General features: G+C 36.6%; 1 protein-coding gene across 2 annotated transcripts in view; it reads left to right on the top strand.

Annotated features, from left to right (window-relative positions):
* tarbp1 (TAR (HIV-1) RNA binding protein 1) overlaps nt 1-22,566 on the top strand; it is a 35,762-nt gene that overhangs the window by 11,678 nt on the left and 1,518 nt on the right. For both annotated transcript variants that reach the window (XM_058384462.1, XM_058384463.1), the window contains exons 5-27: nt 2,120-2,172; nt 2,368-2,465; nt 2,604-2,739; nt 3,176-3,272; nt 3,536-3,625; nt 3,812-3,944; nt 4,226-4,492; nt 4,595-4,692; nt 4,793-4,951; nt 5,256-5,479; nt 8,098-8,305; nt 9,027-9,212; nt 9,364-9,557; nt 9,693-9,764; nt 9,904-10,024; nt 10,170-10,280; nt 10,415-10,567; nt 11,101-11,187; nt 12,763-12,983; nt 13,206-13,287; nt 13,434-13,605; nt 15,441-15,620; nt 16,809-16,933. In XM_058384462.1, the coding sequence (XP_058240445.1) occupies nt 2,120-2,172; nt 2,368-2,465; nt 2,604-2,739; nt 3,176-3,272; nt 3,536-3,625; nt 3,812-3,944; nt 4,226-4,492; nt 4,595-4,692; nt 4,793-4,951; nt 5,256-5,479; nt 8,098-8,305; nt 9,027-9,212; nt 9,364-9,557; nt 9,693-9,764; nt 9,904-10,024; nt 10,170-10,280; nt 10,415-10,567; nt 11,101-11,187; nt 12,763-12,983; nt 13,206-13,287; nt 13,434-13,605; nt 15,441-15,620; nt 16,809-16,933 (3,267 nt within the window). The remainder of the gene's footprint in view (nt 1-2,119; nt 2,173-2,367; nt 2,466-2,603; nt 2,740-3,175; nt 3,273-3,535; nt 3,626-3,811; nt 3,945-4,225; nt 4,493-4,594; nt 4,693-4,792; nt 4,952-5,255; nt 5,480-8,097; nt 8,306-9,026; nt 9,213-9,363; nt 9,558-9,692; nt 9,765-9,903; nt 10,025-10,169; nt 10,281-10,414; nt 10,568-11,100; nt 11,188-12,762; nt 12,984-13,205; nt 13,288-13,433; nt 13,606-15,440; nt 15,621-16,808; nt 16,934-22,566) is intronic.

Raw genomic sequence — 22,566 nt, forward strand, 5'->3', positions numbered from 1 at the left:
AGCCCTGGTTTAGTGTTGCAGTGGTGCTGGAGGTGGTATTACCGATCCTGACTGGCTCCTGGTGAAAAAGTTTAGGATCCAGTTGGAGAGAGGGTGATCAGACGCATCAGGCTTAGCTTTCTTATTAGTTGTTGTGGGATGATTGTGTTGTTTGTTGAACTGATGTCCACAAACAGCATCCTTACAAATCTTTTTGGTCAAGTGAGTCAGAGTAAGGGGGTGGTAGTAGATGTGGCAACCTCTGTTGAGTGGTTGGGTGGGTAGGTGTACTGAAATGGGTCCAGTGTGGTGGGAAAACTTCTCTTTGTTTTTCATTACTAGTCACTGAAAGCACTTCATGATGATAGGTGTGAGAACAATGGGCTGGTAGTCATTTAGGCAGGTCACAGACAAGTTTTTTGGAGTTTTTTGATGGTGGTCCTTTTGAAGCACACAGGGATTGTCTACTTGGTTTAGGGAAATGTCTATCATTTCTTTTGGTCTTTGTTCTCCAATGTTCAGCAAAAATTTGTGATGATGGGCATGTTCTCATTGTTTTCGGCGGTTTCTGTGTTCCCAGGGTTTGAGCTTATATTTGTGTTTTGGGATAATTTTCTATTGACTGAAGAGTTGGAAGTGGAAGTTTTGGAAAGATATCTGGTATAAAGCTGGTACATCTGTTATAAAACTAAGAGGGCATTCCATAATATGAATATTATGCTATTGTGGTGGTGTGATGGTGTGGGGATGCTTAGCTGCTTCAGGGCCTCAGCAAATAGCCATAATTGATAGAATCTTGATCCCCATGGTCCATTATCAGTCCATGATCTTAAGCTCAAACAAATATAGGTTATGCTCAGAATTTTTATTTGGGAACTCAGGATGAATTAAATATTTATAAGAATATTTTTGATATGGGTGTCAATGATTTTGGAGCCAAGTGTATAGGTTTATTCAAATATTTCAAACTCAAAAAGGTTGGGTGCGTAGTTGTTGACCACTTAGCAGATGTTTTTGTGTGTACATGAAATGACATTCTCTTTCCCTGTAGTTCTTCAGTTCTAGTGTGTACAATAAATAATTAAATACATATGTGCTTGAACAAACTGAAACTTGCAGAAAAGACGAGCGGAAGAACTAAAAAGTGACAGATATTTTGTTAGAAGTGTAGAAAAACCTATTATAGGTAAGACATAACATCTTTTGAGACATGAACTGCTGTAATAGCACAGTGGCATCCTGGATTCTCCTAGACAGGATTTATGGAGAATTGAATAAAGCTAAGTCTTAACGCAGATGTCTCAAGTCAGCATTGGTTTTGCATCTAAGTACTAATTTTGGTCATTTGTGTTAGAATAATTTTTTTTCCCTGTCAGATAATTTAAACATCTCTTTTCCATAATTATTAATACATAACGTTTTATTCATATTTATAGTTAAAATGTATACACATCTCTGGAAAAAAAATAAGAGACCACTGCATGTTTTTTTCTTACAGGTTCATGTATTGGTGAGATGAACAGTTTTGTTTAATTTTTTTGTGAACTGCTGACAGTATTTCTCCTAAATTCAAAATATAACTATTGTTATTTAGAGTGTATATTTAGGAAATGACAACACATCAAAATAACCCAAGATCATGCAGTATTTGCAGAGCTTTAATAACTCAAATAAAACAAAATGCAAATAATTTCTAAACAAATTGTGTTAATGCTTTGGCTAAATAACATTAAGAAATCAGTATTTGGTGGAATAACCCCGATTTGCATGTGTTTTGGCTCCATGCTCTTCACCAGTTTTTCACATTGCTGTTGGGGAACTTTATACCACTCTTTTTGCAAAAAAGCAAACAGCTCAGCTTTGCTTGATGGTTTGTGACCATCCATCTTCCTCTTGATGACATTCCAGAGGTTTTCAATAAGGTTCAGATCTGGAGATTGGGCAGTGGTCTCTTTTTTTTTTTTTTTCCATAGCTATGTATATATATATATATATATATATATATATATATATATATATATATATATATATATATATATATATATCATATTTATAGTTAGGATTTGGAGTGGATATAGGCACTAGATGTATATTCAATAACAAAAGCTACAAATAAAATATCAACAGTTTTTATTTCCAGTTTGTTGTAGGTCCCTTCATGGATGTCCTCGCTGAGACCTCACTATACCACAGGTGCGTATTATTATATCTGGACTGGGTTTTTGGTTTTAATGATCTCCAAGAGGAATTATATTTCATTGTCTAGCCAGTGCTGTTGGCATTCTTTTAAACCATTTTCTACAATTAAAATTTCATAATAAAATGGTAGGAAGACTCATGAGGAAGAGACAATGTCTGTAACTAAGATTACATCTTATGTTTATAAAGGTCTCCTAAACAATCCATTGGAGAATGTCCAGAAATAGGTCTAAAACTGCAGAATTTCATGGTGACGTTCTTTAGCAGTTTGCCTGAGGACAGACAAGGTACTGGTTTAAGAGCATCCCTTCTATTGAATGTTCCACGTTAACATACAACCTCCATGTGTGTGAGCAGCTCCTGCATTTGTTGAATGTTTCCCAGTTTCATGTAGATTTTGATGTTCTTTAATGATCTCAATTCAGGATCAGTATTACTGCAGATGCTGAAGCATTTGAGCTCTCGACGGTGGTTTTCTGTCCCACTGCTATTCCTTTCTCAAGCCTTGTCCTGCTTGTCACCCTGCCCTCTTCTGAAATCAGAAGGTCTACAAGTACTCAGGTATATTTAGATTAGGTATTTACCTTCTATGTTTACCCTATGGTCCCACTAGAGAGACTTGGGCCATCTGAACAAATCTGAACTGTGTACATAAGCAAAACTATATAGAATTTTGAATGTGTAAAAGTAAAAAGTTAAAAATAAATCATCCAGAAATTAAAATGTGAAAACATTCATGTTGCAGGTGCAATTGTATATTTTAGGGCAAAAGTTTGCGTATGTTTAGGCAAAAGATATTTGATTTTATTTTTTCACAACTCCACATTATCATACATTACTTGTATAAAGTGAATTTGGGCATCTGCTTTGTTCACTCCAATAGTAATTTAATTCAAACCAGTCGATTAAAGATTATTCAGCTTTAATTCACTACATCAGATTTCCAGGAGGTCAAATGTTTATGTGGCCAGTGAAATTAATGTGTTCTGAATTTCAGAGAGGTGCTTGGCTGCACTATGGCCACCCACCACATTCTGCTAAGAGGGGCCATCCAGTGCTTTCTGCTCCACACTGTTCTCCACCTGTCTGATGTGGTAAGAACTCATAAATGGTCTTGAGTGCAGGGTCTTCTGACTTCAGCCAAATTACCTATTTTGTTTACAGATTTTCTTATAGAAAGCCTTTAATTAATTGAATATTGGTTTAGATTGGATATTTAATTGGATAATTTGGTTTGCTATATAATGTTTGTTTATATAATGTACTTAATTTTTTTTTTTTTCATATGATGAATTGTTAATTAATATTTTATTGAAAGTGTAGGTATTGGAATTGTTTGTTTTTCTTTTCTTGTTAGTCAGCAGTGTCCTTGGATGAAGTATTTGTTTTTCTAGCACATTTCCGAGCTGAGGAGTCCCTGTGCCCAGGCACAACAATTTGGGAAAAGGTAGGATGCCTGGCTGAACAAAGAGGAGATTTATTTGCTTTATGTTGCATATGTATGTACATATAGTAACTATATGCACAATCAAAAGAGCACAGTATAAATCTATATTCCAGTTCTTCTTAACCATCCCAGCAATTGTTCATAAACTATTCCCGTCAGATTAATTACATGTATGTCCTTTTTCAGCTCTGTGATTGGTTGCTGGCTAACGAGTGCAATTTTCGGCCTGCTGCAGCTTCCACCAATCTTTCCCCACAGAAAGTCTCAGAGCACAGCTACCACTCTTTAAAAACTTACCTGACCATACCTTCCAGCTCAGGTGACTCATTTCATCAGCTCTACAAATGTACTGCTATAAAGCCTAATCTATCTATCTATCTATCTATCTATCTATCTATCTATCTATCTATCTATCTATCTATCTATCTATCTATCTATCTATCTATCTATCTATCTATCTATCAAATTATTGTTCATTTTACAGTGATATATTTACTGTGTATATACACCTTTGTGCTTGCATGCCTTTATTTTATTCATACACTTGTTTAGTTTTTATTCATTTAATAACTAGGTGGCACTTATCATTGTTTTTAATAGATCAGACAGACAGGGTACCTGTAGTAGGTGAGGCTGAATTGCTAGCTCGCACCCTCCTGCTCTCTGCAAACCTGGACTGGAGGAGAAGAGAGAAGAAGGGTCCCGAGGAAATGAGACTGGAACAGCTTTTCTGCCCTCTGCTAGATGTCCTGCATCGACTAAACACCAGCGTTTACTTGCCACTGTGCAAGACGGATAAGAGCCTCGAGCTCATGTTAAGACTTTTGCAGCTTCTTGGCAAAAATGTAGAGACTGGGAGGAAGAATGGTGTGTGTTCTATGTGCTGATAAGAGAGAATGCAACCAAGATAAGACAGTGGCTGGATTTTTAAAACACTGGTTGTTAATATTTATTTCTGGTTTTTTTTAGAAGATAAGATGGCTGTTGCCCTGACACAGCTACTGTTGGGTGTGGCAGAACCAGTTCAAGAGTTTATACTAAGAAGGCTGAGTGGAGAACTACAGGAGGTGGATGCTACATACAAACACACACACACACACACTCAAGCACATTAGAAAAGCAGATAGATAGGTGCGTGTTGAACTGTATTTTTTTTTTTTTTTTTAGTTCTCTGATATAGGAAGGGCAAATCTGTATCTGTCTCTTCTACGGGAGCTGATAAGAACATACAGCAAAGTCCCATGCTACAGCTCTAACTTGCAAAAAAACTATGTATCCAGACTCACTGTAAACTGTGTGCGACTCCTCAATGAGCCATCTGAACAGGTACAATGGTTTTTGTACAATGGTTTGTCATAAGAAGTTTTACTTTTGAATAAAACAAAATAGGTAGTGACCTGATAAAGAAAATGTGATTTGCTAGTTTTGTATGTTACCATTGTCATTAAACAAGCTAATTTATTAAACTGCTTCTTGTAAATTCACCCTTTCTCAGCTTTGGCTAAACTAATAATATAGCATACTTGTATAATATTATTTAGCAAACGTAAGCTATATAAACATTTGTAATAGTTTCATTTAACATTAATTATGTTTCTTGTTTGTGTGTCTTTTGTGTACTGTTTTCCAGAATCCATCTATTGTTGCGGAGGTGCAAAAAGCAGTTAGCATGGCAACATTAGCCTTGCTATGTGAGCTAGCTGATCAATGTCTTTTTGACTCACAGACTGAGGCCATGAAATCTCTCTGTTCCCTCACCACCTATTTCTTTCCATCTTCATCGTCTTTATCCACCCCTCAGTTCTTTAACCGGACATTACTGAAGCCCTTCTCTACAGTGGACATCTCCAGCTGGTCTGTTTCAGATAAGAAATTAAATTTTTAGATTCTTTCTAACTAACCATTATTTAAATTGATTATAAATCTGGTGAACAGAAAAATACTTTCTACTGAAGAATATCACAGAAATCTGTTTTCTTTCTCTCATTTTTATTATTATTTTCTGCATTTTTCTTTGCATTTTTTCAGTTCATTCTGTCTGTCATATTTGTGTCAAAATGTGGTTGCTGCTGTCTCATAAACTTACCAGTCTATTTTCTATCTGTATCAAGGATTTGGAGAAGTATGGATTTATGAACATAAAGTTTTATACAGGATTGTACATTTGTCTAGACATACTGTGTTGGTATGCAGATTCTACCACCTGTAATTGTGTATGGATGTGGTTCTGTAGTTACTTAATAGACTAGCACTTAGATTATTGTGAATAGACATGGTTGCATAGTTAACGAGGAAGGTATGTAGGTACATTTTAGACCAAAATGTTTGATAGTTTGAAGAAACTGATGTCTGGTGTAACAAAAGCAAGACAGGAATAAGGCAGGAATCAAGGATATTTGTCAATATTTTTAATTTTGATTCAGTTTAATATGTATAACGCTTTTAACAATGGCCAATGTTGGGAAGCTTTACAGCAGTAGAAAAATTCATGATAAAATTTTTAAAGTTTAAAATTGATATTTATCCTTAATGAGCAGGCAGAAGTAAGTAAAAATGCTTTTTGTTAAGTGCCTTTTTGTTAGCACAGGTTAAATGTTAGGAAAACATAAAGCAGTATAAAATGTTGGTCAGTACACTTTAAACCTAACCTCATATGTGCAAGGTGTTAGCACCTTGATGAGTCTACTCAGTCTTAGAAAGATATGTACTGAGCAACAAGCACCGAACAGGTCGGCTAATGAAAACAGCAGCAGCTGACAGAAACTGTTAGTAAATAATGAGTAAAAATCAGTTATTGTGGAACTAATAAGAACCAAAATCACTCATTGATATCACCAACAACTGCCACAGGGCAGGTGTGGATTGGATTAAAAAAAGAAATGTATGTGTAGAATGTTTTATATTGATTAGCCACAAAACGTCTAGAACAAGGTTTACCCTCTACCAAAGTGAGGAGGAAGCAAAGATCTGTTCATGATCCAAAATATATAAGCTTATGTGATGGTAGAGTCATGACTTGGACTTGCATGGCTTCTTCTGGAACAAGCTCACTAAGCTTTATAAATGATAACTCATGACAGTAGCAGCAGAATGAATTCAAAAGTTTGCAGGAACAATTTAAAAAGAAATGCCTCCAAATTATTTTGGAATATTGGGAGAATTTATTATGCAGCAAGACAGCAAGATCCAAATCACTGCTAAAGCAACAATGAAATGTATTAGTGGGGAAAATTATACAGATGTAGGCTGGCAAAGTCAATTATCTCAACCCTATTGAGCATGCAGTTCACCTTCTTAAAAAATCAACTTACATTAAACGTGACATGAATGGCATGTTTAGTCAGTGAGATGGTCCTTGGGGATCCCCACAAGGCTGAACAGGAGCATGAGTTCTTTGGTGGTATTTCAGTAGATGGCATTCTAGGGTATCTTGTGGCATAGTTGACAATGACCAGGATATATCTGTGGTCCTGGGTGGACTTTGTAAGGGGTCCTACAGAGTCCATGTCTACTATTTCTAAGGGAAAGGGGATATGGAGAGACAGAAGAGACTGATTTCCAGTCCAGTGCCAGCTTTTGGGTCACTTCTTGCTTCTGGAGGCTGGTTTCCAGAAGGTGCTTGAGTATCTGTGTTCATGTCTGTGTTCTCTACCACTGTATCAACTTGAGGAGGACAATAAGCCAAACCCACAGAGGTGATGTGAGATTGTGGCACCCTGACTCGCATCCATGTGCTCTTTTGCTATCTGTAACAATGGGGTGCTGAAGTGGCGCTGGCTTTTCAGCATCGGTGTGGCAGTTGAGTGTGGAGCGTGCAATGTTTCTGAATGGCTGCAGTTGTTGAATAACTCAAAAATATAGGGGTGTTACTCGCCTGCTAATGCATGTATAAGAAAATGTACAAACATCTGTGGACAATGTAATTATCTTCTTACCCATCTGAATTCTTATTGTCACTGAGTAAGAATGTGTCAATATACAGCAACCACTGAGGGAATATTTCTGATACAAGCATGACTTTGCCAGACATAGACAAAATCTTTTTTAAAACTGTTTAATCATAAAGCAGCAATTAATTTAATATGTTTAAAAAACAACAATTATAGTAACAGAGCAAAATTCTGCTGTTGACAGAACAGGCCACTGGTTGCTATTAATATTTCTACAGTGTATGGAGCATCAAATGTTCTCCCGGTGTTTGTGTGGATTATTCTAATAGGTCGATGCTGAATTGTCTCTAGGTTTGAGTGAATGTGAATATCTGTCTGCATGCCACACTGACGGACTGAACCAAATCTTCTGGGGATATGAATATGAGCAACCCACAGTTCACAATGCTAATATGTATTAATCTTAGCAAAATACTTGTATGGTCAAATGAACTAATCAGCTTCAGGTAGTTTTCAGTCACTCTATGTTATAAAATGCAAATGTGAGTGATTTGTTCTATTATTGTGTTTGTATTTTGTTAGTTCATATGGTGACCCACTTCTGCGAGACTGGAGCAGGGTGGTGGCTTACTTCATCAGAGACCAGTGGACATGCCTCAATTTTCTTCAGAAATTTGCTGAGACCCCCAAAGCTACAGAGGCCTTTCATGCTGCTATTGAGGCACTTTCCTTGCTGCCAAGTGATTTGGTGCTGCCTGTACTGGACTTTATGTGTGCAGCTTTACCACAGGTCACAGCTTATCACTCACTGTTTTCTATTCTGTTGCGATTGAAGGCTGGAGATCCATTATATGTGAATAGTAACATTTGTTATTAGAAAGATGACGTTTGTTTTTATGTACAGTTGCTAAGGTTTACCTTCATATAATAATGCATCGTGGTTACAATGAAATGGGCCCCTTCTCCTTTGGGTTTGATAGTCCACAGAGATTTAGTTTAGAAATTTTAAACATTGTTATATATTATCTCTCAGTGAGAGATATATTATCTCTCACAAAATAGATGATAGAAACTTGAAACACTGCTCAAACACAAGCTGAGTTTGCTGATCAGACCTATCTAAGAGTGGGAGTCTGATTAACTCCCTGTCTTCCATTAGTATCATATACAATGGTAAAAGCTATTGTTCAGCCCTACATGTAAAAAGCTGCTAATGCCAATTTTAGTAATTAGACACAATGGCTGCCACCATTTAACCCTTAATAGTTGGGGAAAGACTGTGAGGTTCAGTGGGAGTGCATGCTAAGTTCAAGTGATGATTTTAACTAGCCAATTTATATAGAAAAGGGAGAAATTCTAGTGAATTACATGCAGACTTTTAAAAGTTACCCGTTATTTATATACACATTTGGGTGAAAATGCAGTGTGTGCACCCATAAGACTAAAAATAACCTGTGTACATATAGAATTCAATTATTTATTTATTACTGGTCCTTTGTCTATCCGACTAGGTCCTACATAAGGAGACCTTATGTGTGGAAGCAGTCTTAGTGTCCTGGAAGCTGGTACATTCCTTGAGTACAAATGCTCATGACTTCTGGCCTGCCCTTCGTGCCTTTATATTCTTGGCCTTCCACCGCAGCTTCCTCAAGTTGCAGGATGTTCAAAGCCACAAGATAACTGCCTGCATCCAACAGGTGAGCTGAGTGGTACTGGAGTAGAGTGTCAAGAATTTTTCAAATGACATTATTTTTTGTCATATTTATTTTTTATTCTGCTATGTAAATTCTGTATTGTCAAAAACATTTGGGTATTTTAACAGGTATGGTATGAAATGTTTTTTGAAAGGTTACATGTCAGCTGATTGAGCTCTCACAGGCTAAGTTGGGAGTTTTTAATGTGCTTATTCAGCACTGCTGCAATACCTGGCTTCCCTCTGACCCTAACAACGACACAGACACTGTTTTCCAAAGTGCCTTAAATCACATGGACATACTGACTGAGGCTTGCATCTATGGACCAGCCTACAGAAAAGATCAAAGGTATTGCTATAGCCATTGAATTAACCAGTGATTTGTTTGTAAGTCTATTGCTGTGACTAGCTTGAACTCTATGTAGCTAACAGAGATCTACTTAATATACTAACAATATATTTATTGCAATTGTTGTTCTTCTAGACTCCTACAGGAGGTTCAAACATATGTAGAGCAGCTTGGGGAGGAGCTTGCAGCCAATGTGGTGATTAACAGGTTGGGCCACATACTTTTGTGCTAAAATTGAGAATTTTTAGATCAGTTTTATTCCCAACAAAACCCTCCACCCATTTTAATATTTTTTATTAAAATATAAATTAAACATAGACAATATTCTTTTGCTTTCACTTTTAAGTTGGAATAGGGATGATCACTTCCCACGCTTGCGTGTTTTGGCCTTTCTGAGTCATCTTGAACAATCCAACAGTCTACATCAGAGGGTGATGGAAAAGCTAGTGCAGTACTTGCTGAAAAAGGTGTGTGTATTTGAGTGACTGTGTATGTGTGTATGAATAGGTGTGTATACGTGTTTGCATTTCCTGAGCTGAAAAGTCTCATATGTATACTCTCTTCTTTCTCGTCCGCAATCCTTACAGTATGTCTTTATTCCTGATTTCATAGGATAAGGACATATCAAAGTCAAAAGTGCGTTATTATAATAACTCTATGCAGCACAGAGTAAAGAATAGGGTGTGGCAAACACTGCTGCTCCTCCTGCCTATGCTGAGGCCGGTAAGGAACTCATTTACATTTTCACTCGTACATTTTTTTACATTTTCATGCCATTTCTTTTTAAGAATGCAAAAAAAACTCTAAAATTTTCATTTGTTTTAAAAATGAAACAAAACAAGATCATGCAATTTCAGGAGTTTGTTGTGGAGTCTGTGTTTGGCCTGGTCTGTGAGGCAGGCTTTAGCAACAACCAGCCATCTGTCAAGTACCTGATTGAGTGGGCCCTGATTCTGATCCTCCACCAGAATCCCTCTCATATTCAGCATCTGTGGGTTTGCTTTAATATGGTGAGCTCTATTTTCTAAAATCCAGTAAAGGAAATTACAATAAATTCAGCAGAAATTAGCAAAGTTTACGCATAAGGTGTGGTATAGTGTAAAGTTAATGCATAAAGTAGAGCAGAACAAAAATGGTTTATTTGGCACTTTTATGAAGAACTAAATAAAATTATACATTTAATAAATAAACTACTGTAATTGAGTACTCCTTCTCTTGTCCCAATTAAATTATGCCAATTAAACACTGGAATAAAATTTAAATTTTCTTTGTCATCTGTCTGCACCTTGATGTCAACACCTTAATCAATAATTACCTTTTTACACCTTATTTTCTTTATTTACATAAATACTCTATTACACTTTTTACCACTAGGGGCATCTGCAAACACAAGGTCAGGAGTGTGTGAAAATATACCCACATCATTATGCACAGATAAATCTTGATAAATCGCTTTCAATGCATAGAAACATGTGTTTGCATGGATTGCACACAAAACTATATGCAAGTCTGGTTCATAAATTTTATGTATCTGGTTTGGCAGGATCAGGAGAAAACTAAGACAAGCATCTGCACGTTCCTTTCTGTATTGGTGCACCTGGGTATCCTGCTCCCTAAACTGGAGGATAAGGTATGATACTGTCTCTATCATTAAACACAAACTACATAATGTGCTACTCTTGTGTTTAACACACAGGGCAGGCCATTGAGGAAAAGTAAATATTCAAAAACATCATGCTTCAAATTTTCTACTTAAACAATTGTCATTTTCAGACGATGGTAGCATTTTGAGGTCGCCAGTTCTCGAAATAAACTGCTAGATGGCACTGCCATATCAACAGATTATTTATTTTCTTTCATCTAACCACAAACATATGACTTTCCGAATATGTGAACAGTGCCCCTGTGCACAAAGTGAGGTTATAAAAAAAAAAGGTTTGCCAAGGTAGGTCTCAAAGAAGTTATGTGGCTTTCACAGAGCCCTGACATGGTTGATCATTTTTGGGATGAATTTGAATGCTTGACTGCTCAACAGGCCTTTTTGCTCAACATCTTCATCATGTTGCTGAATGGGCAAACCCCAATAGCCACCTTTTAAAATCCCAGAAGCATGTCAGCTATTATAACTGCAAAGGGGGAAGTAAATCTGCATTGGAATGTTGAAATAATTATGGTTGTGATGTTCAGGTGTCAACATAATTTGCCAATTCAGTCTGTGTCCAGTGATCATTTGGAAAAGCAAGAGTGTATGTGTCATAGGAAGCCTGATTTCGGCACACAACACACAAGAGATTGCACAGCTGCATGAATCAATGCTCAGATACTCAATTATTTTAATATCTAATTTAAAGCAACCAGTGGATTACTGAAAGTTGTTTGCAGAACAGTACTATTGATGATTAAATTAAAGAAACTAGGACATCCTTCTTCAGAAATTAGCTTTGTGAATAAAGTATCAACCTATATAAACTAACTATTTATAATAATTAATTAATATTTTGAAATAAATCTTTAAACATTAATAATTTAAGTGATTATTAAACCAATAAAAACAAAATGTACCAGTCAGAGTTGAGTAAGGGTAATGGTTTGTATTTTGTGTGAGCAAGCATGAAATATTATTTCAGAAAAGCATAGCTGAATATAGCTTCCTTCCTGATGTTGACGTATAATTGATTTAATCTCTGTGGTATTATCAGCACTACAAACTTTTGGTCCTGTTGTTTGCTGTCAGACATTTGAATGACATTTCTCCACTGCATTTTTTTTTTCCTAGTTTTATTTATTTATTTTCATCATGCCATAAACTCAAGGCCAGACTAGATAATAACAGAGTATATCCTGTCTTCCATTAGCAGTCTTTATTTTGAAGTATATGTAATGCTTTGAAGGTTGTGGGTTTGATGGTAAAAGTTGTCTGAGGTGTTATTTCCTTCTTATGTTGTGCAAATATTTAGTGAATGCCTTAATGAATTTTTAAAATTCAGAAGCATGAGTTCCTGTGTTTGCACAGCTGTGAATTAGCAGTTTTCATCTAAAATGTATTATAGATTATTGGCACATTTTCAGTGTCACTGCTGTTAATGTATTAGACACATAAAAGATGGGCAAATGATTATATTCTCCAATTTTAGGATCTGTCTGTAAATCTGTGTCTATTGGACTGATTTGTTAAGTCATATTTCTCCACATCTTTCTCTTTCAGGCAAGCCAATGGCAGAAGGCTATAGAAGTGATTTTGATGTGGTGTTTCAGTCATAATTTCACTGTCCGTCTGTATGCATTGTTGGCTCTGAAGAGAGTGTGGGGTTTAGAGTGGGCACGACTCCTGGCTAAAAATGAGCAGTGCAGTTCAGCCTCTCTTCCAGGACTAGCAACAGTTGTTGAAGCCTGCTTACATCAAGCTGAGGTCATGCAGAATACTGGGTGAGCCTTATTCATAGGAATTGTCCATTTTACATAAACCATTCACCCAGGTAACATTTTCACTTATTCCTGCAGACGGCTGACCTTCTCATTTTAGGCTTTTATTTTTAGGCTCATGTGGCTTTTAACACATGACCAAGTAATTATAGGACTGCTATGTTAAAGATATTAATATTGATTAAAAAAAAAAAGATGACATCCTCCCCAAATTATTTTTTACAGCAACGCTGCAAAGAACTGGTCCAGAATACAGGAGCATTTTTTCTTCAGTGTCTTTCATCCTCTTAATGATTACAGTATAGAGGTGAGTATAATGAGCTCTCATTCATTGCCTTTTTTTTGTTTGCAAAATAGCTCTTACTGGAGTTTTTATAATTTTCTTTTGTCTGAAATTTTGATTTCTATTTCATAAAATGGTACACAATTAAAACATTTGTTCCTCTTGTCTAGACAATTTTCCACACATTTCCTGTTCTGTCAGAATTGGCAGAGGATGAATGCATTCCAGTGTGGAAGTTTGAGAAGCTGGTGGACTTTCAGCACAGTTCCTCTGTACCATTGAAAAACCCAGGCAGGGAGCTGAGAGAGCTACAGCCCAATGACTGGGTTCAGCAGGATACAGGTAGTACCATCAGCATGCACCACTAATTAAATGTAATGTACATCATGTAGCTTTTTAAACAGAGCCAGGGGATTGCCACTATCGCATTACTGCTAATATCTGTGCTTCAGGAGAGTTGGGGGAATGGCAGAGCTACAGACTAACAGGAATGTACTGATTGGCATAACCTGAAAGGCAAATTACATACTGCAGTAGAATATAGTTTTTTTTCTCCTCTGATTTCAGTAAATTCTCTTAGCTATCAGCAACAAATCAGCTAGCCTCTAATTTATGTTTGTTAGACCAAAATACACTATCTACTAGCCGACTAACCTAATTACCAAACAAACAATTGTAGATGCAGTGAGGAATTAAATTAAGTAAGATAATCATATACACTATATGGCCAAAAGTTTGTTGACACCTGACCATCACATGCATATGTGAGCCATCCCCAAACTGTTGCCAAAAATGTGCAATCACACAATTATATAGGATGTCCATGTATGATAAATCATGACAAATTTCCTTTCACTGGTATTAAGAGGCCTAGCAAAATACTGTTCCAGTATGACAATTTCTCTGTGCACAAAGCAAAGTTTTTGAAGTCATTGATTGCCAAGGTTCGAGTGGAAAAAAAAAGTCTGTTTCAATGATTATGGGCACTTAACTCAGGAGCACAGTTAAAATCTTGATTCAAATAGTTTTTGAGTGTTTAGTTTTCTGTCTCCTGGTAGGTACATTACATGCCTAATGATCCCGTAAAAATCTTAGTTGTCAGTCAAAAGAGATAATGCTTGTTTAATCTTCGTCAGAATGGAATAAATGAAGCCAATTCAAATGAATTGAAACACAATCAGCGTGTACATTATATGCATGTGTTTGGATCACGTACTTTTGCTGCCATAAAGCTGTTCCTTCTACTCTTTGTGTATTTAATAATCACATGACATTTTACAGAGCGTGAATTCATTTACAAGTTGCAGTGGCACTAAAAAGCTGAGCATGCTAGTACTTTGGAACTAAACATTGCTGCCCTCATGTGCATAATTATGAACTTTAAATTTTGATCATATAGTATGCATATAAATGGTCTACACATTGTTAATTTTAGAAAACATATAAAATCTACAGTCGGAATTAATGCATGTTAACATAGCCACTGTTCATGCATCCTATATCAGATAACAAGGTGGACAAATAACAATGTGTCCATCATCAACAGTTGTTAAAAATGTAGTGTCAGAGTGACCAAGACCAAGATGACACTCCAAAACAAAAGGGCAAGACAAAAACTGACCACAGAGGCTGCCAAGGCACCTAAAGCAACATTAAAGGAGCTGCAGGAATATCTGGCTTCTCTTCAGCTGGGACTGGGGCTCTAAACCTACTTTAGCATAAAACCTGCAGTTCTTTGTTAGACATCTATTAATAAATAAAAAATTCAGTTTCCAGCACAACAAGAGCCCAAAGGACAAATCTGCAAAGCACATGTGAACGCAGTATTGGCTTCAGAGGAAGAAGATCAGTATTTAAGGTTGAGATTGACTGTGTACAGGAAAGCCTTTCGCAAAAGAGACTAGATGCTGTATTACAATCAAAAGCTGCTTTAACATAGGACTAATTAAGGGGTGTGCACATTTCTTACAGCCAGGTTATTGTAATAGTTTACTTTTTTCCCCCTAAAATCTTTTATCTGTTTTTCAATTTATATTTTTGTTGCCATCTCACATTAAAGGTTGGTTTAATTTTTTACATCACAAAATCTTGCAACTAAAAAGAGGTGTTTAGACGATTTATATTCATTGTAAATGCTTGTCCTAAACATTCATCATATATATTTGTGCGTCTTAAAGTTGAGTTGGAACAAGAAGAACGCTGGGCAGATGTACAGAAAAAGATTGCCCCTTGGAGTCTGAATGTGCAGGAGGTGGAGCCACACATTTTCGTCCAGCAAAGAGTAGCACGTCTGGGCAAACTTACTACTTCCCTCTTTGTTGTCGCCTCACTTATTGACAAGCCTACAAACCTGGGTGGTATGAGCCATTTTTCCTCTCACACATACACAAGCAATCTTAAAAAGTTTGAAATGATTCAAAATGGTTGTGTAAATTGGAAATGTAAAATTTGTTATGCACGACTTTAAAATCTAGTTCAATTGTATGCCTTAGAAAATCTTTTTGGAAGATTTAACGGAGTTAAAGAGTTTTCGGAGTTTAGGTTTATGCTCATAGTGAAAACATTTCTGTCTATGTACATTAATCATATACAGCCAAGGATGTGTGAGAGATCTCACCTTCTAGATCTAGACCTAAATAACAGGCTGTTTTCATTGCCAAGCAGTGCAGCCAATCCATCAATACCATCACTTCATATCAAAATACATTTTTGTATTTGGCAGGCTTTTCACTGTATTAGTGACTCAGCCGTCTTTCTATGTTTTTTTTATTTTGTTTCTTCTGACTAATGTACAATATTCATTTTCATGTTTAATTTAATTTTCATAGTGAAAATTATTTCAGTGAATAAATATTTACTAATAATGATGAGACTTTGTGCTTGCATACTGTTAGAGCAATCAAAATAGTGCAGTCAGGTAGTAAATCCATGGGTAACTGATGGTCAGTCAGTATTTACACAGTGGATTGTATTGTGAATGTACAAGATGTGGTTTCCAAGTTACCCGAATGCATCATTGAATGTTGAGAGACATTTGTAGTATTATTGACTTTGGAATTCAGTTACATTTCTTAATTATTAACAGTCCAGCAGCACTAGAAATGAACAGTTCTGTGCTTGGCAAAGGTAAATGACTACTGAAATGATCACTGCTTAATGTTAACACTGCCTTACAAATATCAACACAGCACTGATTGATATGCTGTATGTTTGGGAAAACTACAATTTGTATGCTTATAAAATATACTGTTATGTAATGTAATTGTAATAATATAAATGTAATACAGACTGTGACTCTCTCTATATCAGGTTTTCAAATTTTGTACAAATATGACAATTTGGAAATCATTTTAAAAGACTTTTTAATTGCAAAATTATTTCCTAGTGGTTTATTTACCCTTTTCCATGCAGAGGAAACTGTCACAATAGCATTTGTTTCCTTTTGTGATTCTGAATTATTATTCCTTACTTACTGTATCTAATTTTGCAAGTATGCAATCAGTCAGTTCTTTTCATGTTCATATATGTGCTTGTGTTTGTCACAGGTCTTTGTCGAACTTGTGAAATCTTTGGAGCCAGTGCTCTTGTGTTGGGTAGCCTGCATCATGTCGGTGACAAACAATTCCAAGCCCTGAGTGTTTCTTCTGAGCTGTGGCTTCCTCTGATGGAGGTGTGTTTCTGTTTAAGTCCATTTACCATAAGCGGTGTTCAGCACACAGTGGTGCCAATTCAGATACTCTCTCATGTTAGTCAGTGTGGAATTTCACGATGGATAAATGGGCTTTGTGCAGAATCATGGTGGATGTGCATCCTAACCACATTTTATTTAACAGGATGTAGTTTCTGCGGTGGCCGAGAAGACAGAAAACAAAATAATAAACCAGAAAACAAAATAAAAAAAATAACAAATCTGAAAAAAACAAAAACACAACAACAATTCAGACAAACTGGAAAAGGTTGGTATAGTTTGAAAATGGAATTCTTTCTGCTGATTGGATCAGACATCTGTCCATATTTATGTTGTTTCCAGATTTGTTATTGTGTTTTTGTATTTGTTAGTTTGTTTCTGGATTTGTTATTTTGTTTTGCACTTCTTGGCCGCCGTAAGTTTCCACCTGAAAAGCAGTATGGAAAACTTTGTTCTTGCCGTATAAATAAATGTATGCCCATAACTTAAACAGCATTTACTAGTGGACTAAAAAAGTGACACACTGTAGTATACGATTGAGAATATAATTGAATTAACCACCTTTAGGCAGATTTATATTGATCTGATTGGCAGCACAGATATTTGCATGGCAGCCGATCCAGAGAGTGTTTGTATCTTAACATGAGTACATCAAGACGCATATCATAAAAGGTTTTTTATTGATTTAATGGCTCCACCATCTTCCCATATATTCTCTTATTTGATTTCTTTTGATTGATGCATAATATTCATGCTGGTGTTTTATCAATTGAAAATCCATTTCATGAATAAATATTTACCCAAAATGATAAGATTTAAAAAGTGTATTATGCTTGCATATTGTGTGAGCTTTTTATTGCAGTCATAGCCCAGTTGCCCATCAAGGTTGCAAAACCATCTGTCACTGACTGTTAGTCAATATGTGCCTGGAAGACTGCATTGTGAATGTATAAGATGTGGTTTATTGCAGTTAAATTGTTAAATCATTAACAGGAGTAGCACTGGACAGTTTTTACTATGCTTGGTAAAAGATTACTTAACAGTTAACGCTGTTATTACTATTTCACATAGATTAGATTGATTATGGTCATGATGTGGTTAATATGCATAATTCCTGGTATTCAAAAACTTTTTTAACTTGGATTTATATAGTGGTAATATTCAAACAGAATTTCCTTTCAGACTTAATATTAATTTTCTTCTCAGTTACATGTCTCTAAATTATGACACCCTGCCAGCAAAATGCCCTCCTAACAAACCACCAGTTTTCCTTTAATTTATTACCCATCTGTATCAGTAATTCTTCACTAGCCTCTTTACCCTAAAACATCTTACACATTTCTAGAGCAAACCCAAGTGTTTGGTGTGTGAGATAACTTGAGGGTTATGAATTTATAATGAGCCAGTCTTGTGTTTTCATGCTGTCACTTTCTATTTAAAATCATCAAATGAATTGAAATGTAATTTTTCTTGCAGATGAACTACACCGAAATTCAGTGCTATTTTCAAAAGTGTCATAAATTGCAGTCTGCCCTGAACTTGCCTCGATATTCTGATCATTATTACATTGTTACTGTATCAACTTTGCAGATTGCTGTGAGCATAGACAGATAGCTCGCAACTTGGTTTGCATAAAATTGGCGATTGTTAAGCACAGAATAAACATTGTTATATTGTTATACTATTGCTGTTATTTTATACTGTATGCAAAGCTGAGACATTTTCATCTTGATTTTTTAGGTGTGTAATGTAGTCTAGATCTTCAACCTAGTGTCATAACACACTTTCAGTTCTTCTTTGAGATTGAAGTAAATAACAGATAGAGAATGTCAACTGATCAGTTCCACTGGGAAAAATCACATTGTGACTAAAGTTATTTGTGTCCAAGTATTAAAGGATAGGTTAAGGGTTTAATTTTTATTTTTTTTATTTTAAGGTTAATGGTAAGGGCATTTAAGTAATGGTGGCCTGATTTGGGGTAGTTTGAGGAAAAAGTGATGAACAACTAATTTCCAGATTTCTTGTTTTGAATGCTGTCATGTGGCAAGCCCTTTTTTTATATTTATTGGAATTTATTTTATACACTGCTAAAAAATATACACTATATTGCCAAAAGTATTTGCTCACCTGCCTTGACTCGCATATGAACTTAAGTGACATCCCATTCCTAATCCATAGGGTTCAATATGACGTCGGTCCACCCTTTGCAGCTATAACAGCTTCAACTCTTCTGGGAAGGCTGTCCACAAGGTTTAGGAGTGTGTTTATGGGAATTTTTGACCATTCTTCCAGAAGCACATTTGTGAGGTCACACACTGATGTTGGACGAGAAGGCTTGGCTCTCAGTCTCCGCTCTAATTCATCCCAAAGGTGTTCTATCGGGTTGAGGTCAGGACTCTGTGCAGGCCAGTCAAGTTCATCCACACCAGACTCTGTCATCCATGTCTTTATGGACCTTGCTTTGTGCACTGGTGCACAGTCATGTTGGAAGAGGAAGGGGCCAGCTCCAAACTGTTCCCACAAAGTTGGGAGCATGGAATTGTCCAAAATGTCTTGGTATGCTGAAGCATTCAGAGTTCCTTTCACCGGAACTAAGGGGCCAAGCCCAGCTCCTGAAAAACAACACCACACCATAATCCCTCCTCCACCAAACTTTACACTTGGCACAATGCAGTCAGACAAGTACCGTTCTCCTGGCAACCGCCAAACCCAGACTCGTCCATCAGATTGCCAGATGGAGAAGCGCGATTCGTCACTCCAGAGAACGTGTCTCCACTGCTCTAGAGTCCAGTGGCGGCGTGCTTTACACCACTGCATCCGACGCTTTGCATTGCACTTGGTGATGTATGGCTTGGATGCAGCTGCTCGGCCATGGAAACCCATTCCATGAAGCTCTCTGCGCACTGTTCTTGAGCTAATCTGAAGGCCACATGAAGTTTGGAGGTCTGTAGCGATTGACTCTGCAGAAAGTTGGCGACCTCTTCGCACTATGCGCCTCAGCATCCGCTGACCCCGCTCCGTCAGTTTACGTGGCCTACCACTTCGTGGCTGAGTTGCTGTCGTTCCCAAACACTTCCACGTTCTTATAATACAGCTGACAGTTGACTGTGGAATATTTAGGAGCGAGGAAATTTCACGACTGGATTTGTTGCACAGGTGGCATCCTATCACAGTTCCACGCTGGAATTCACTGAGCTCCTGAGAGCGACCCATTCTTTCACAAATGTTTGTAAAAACAGTCTGCATGCCTAGGTGCTTGATTTTATACACCTGTGGCCATGGAAGTGATTGGAACACCTGATTCTGATTATTTGGATGGGTGAGTGAATACTTTTGGCAATATAGTGTATATATAAAGAAACGCTTAATTATTATACTATATATACATGTGCATGTGTATATATACCAAATCAATTAAGCTTCAGGGATATTAATCTGTCCAGTTAGGAAGAATAAGTGAATCTGTTTCACTTACTGTTACTTTGGTTCTGGTAAAATCCTCAGAGCCATTGTCATTCCTTACGCTGTTGCAGTGGGTCCTGGGTTTCTCCTGGTGCATGACGATGCCTGGCTTCATGCGACCAGAGTTTGTAGCTTTCTGGATGACAAAAACATTGAAGTCATTGACTGGCCCTCACATTCCCCAGACCTGAATGCAATTAATAACCTCTGTGATGTTATGTATCAGAGCATCCAAAGACGCCAAGTACAATACAGTCTGTTCAGGAGCTCACTGATTCCCTGATTCAGGTCTTGGAGGTCTGATGTTGGGAGTGCAATGCAGGCACGTGGGAGCCATACACACTACTTGCATTACGACTTACAATATGAGTTGATGTAACACAATCCATGTAAGTTGGTCAGCCCTTGATTGGTTTTCAGGGTGATTTTAAATCCAGCCCTTAGTGGGTTGATGATATTGGTTTCCATTAACCATTCTTTCATCATTTTGTTCTCAACAAATTATACAATGTACATAAGTAAAGATTTTCAACTTGAATATTATATTCATTGAGGTGCAATGTGTGAGTTCAGTGTTCTCTTAATTTTTGGAGCTGTATATTTACTTTTTATATTTACTGGAATAATGAGCAGAAAAGCATCTAACCATGCACAAAATATTGCACCTAGGGTTTCACTCTGGTCAACCAGGAACAGGAATCTGAAGCTCTCGTGGCTACAGACTCACCCTACTGTGTGTGGAGGGTCTAATAGCTGAACCACCTTATTGATTAGAGAGCTCCACTCTTGTCAGCCATGAAAAGAATCTTGAGGCTATTATGGGCCCATATTCACTGAAACTGTATAGACTAGAATACTAGAAAAAGTGAAAATTTCATATATTTCTTCCCTGTTCCTGGCTGACCTTGAGTAGAACTTAATGTGGTCTTCTGCTGTTGTACCCCACCCACATTAAGGTGCAAAGTTTTGGGCATGCTCTTCTGCTCACCATAGTTGTAAAGAATTACTATTATTTGAGTTATTAAATTCTTCCTGGCAACTCAAACCAATCTGGGCATTTTCCTCTGTCCTCTGTCATCAACAAGGCATTTTCAATTGTACAACTCAGTTGTATATACATTCATTGGTGTTTGTTTAGTCTGAGCTTTTTTTCTTTCTTCTTTTTGTATTTATTTTCTTCACTGTTCATGCATTAAGAGAGCAATGTCTTTATGGCTTTATCTGTTTCACAGTATGGACAAGGGAAGCTACATCAGAGAAAGATTTTGTTGCTCTCATCCAAATTGAGACAGCAGGTTATTAAAATTCATATAGAATGCAAAACAAGCACACGCTTTACTTTGGTTCATCTTAAAGCTACAGACACTGCATCTTCCCACAGACATTTATATCATCTAACTTGATAGTCATCATGATGGATGAAATAAGAAGTGACCTTTGACTGTTGCCAACTGTCCCAAGCTTTAATGGTGTGATGCCTAGAACCCGACAGAGCAAATTGAGCTTGAATATAGTAATATACTGTATAAGTCATTTAAGTCATATCTTACTAAATTGTCAAGTTTCAATGAATATGCCTTTTCCATACATAGTTGTGATCAGTTGTACTCAGATAACTCAATCTTGTGAATTTCCTTTTCGGATCTGCCAGTTCATCCTCAATTTTTGTTTAAAGGATGGAATTTACACAATTAATAACCCATCTATCTTAGCATGGATATTTTAAATGGTGTACAAGGAATGAACTACCTCAATCCGCTGCTACTGTATTTTTGCACAATACATGTTGTCAGGTCGCTATATATATATATATATGTATGTTACAATCATATATGTTATTAGTTATATGTTTTTTTCTACAGTTTCTTTCTAAAGTTGTACATTTCATGTCATTTCATTTATATTTCACTGCACGTTTTTTTTTCTTTCATTTTTTTTTTGTTGTTTTTTTGTTGTCTTTTTTGTACTTATTGTTTTTGCACTGTTGCTCTGTTTGCACCTAGTTGCACACTTTGCACTTTATGTGTCTTGGACAAACTTCTATCCTCGCTCTGTGGTGTTTTTTTGTGTTTGAACTTTATTTTGTATGTTTACGTAGCACCAAGTCCTGAAGAAACGTTGTTTCATTTCACTATGTACTGCATCAGCTATAT

Source organism: Hemibagrus wyckioides, linkage group LG29, assembly GCF_019097595.1.
Source record: "Hemibagrus wyckioides isolate EC202008001 linkage group LG29, SWU_Hwy_1.0, whole genome shotgun sequence".
Lineage (NCBI taxonomy): Eukaryota > Metazoa > Chordata > Actinopteri > Siluriformes > Bagridae > Hemibagrus > Hemibagrus wyckioides.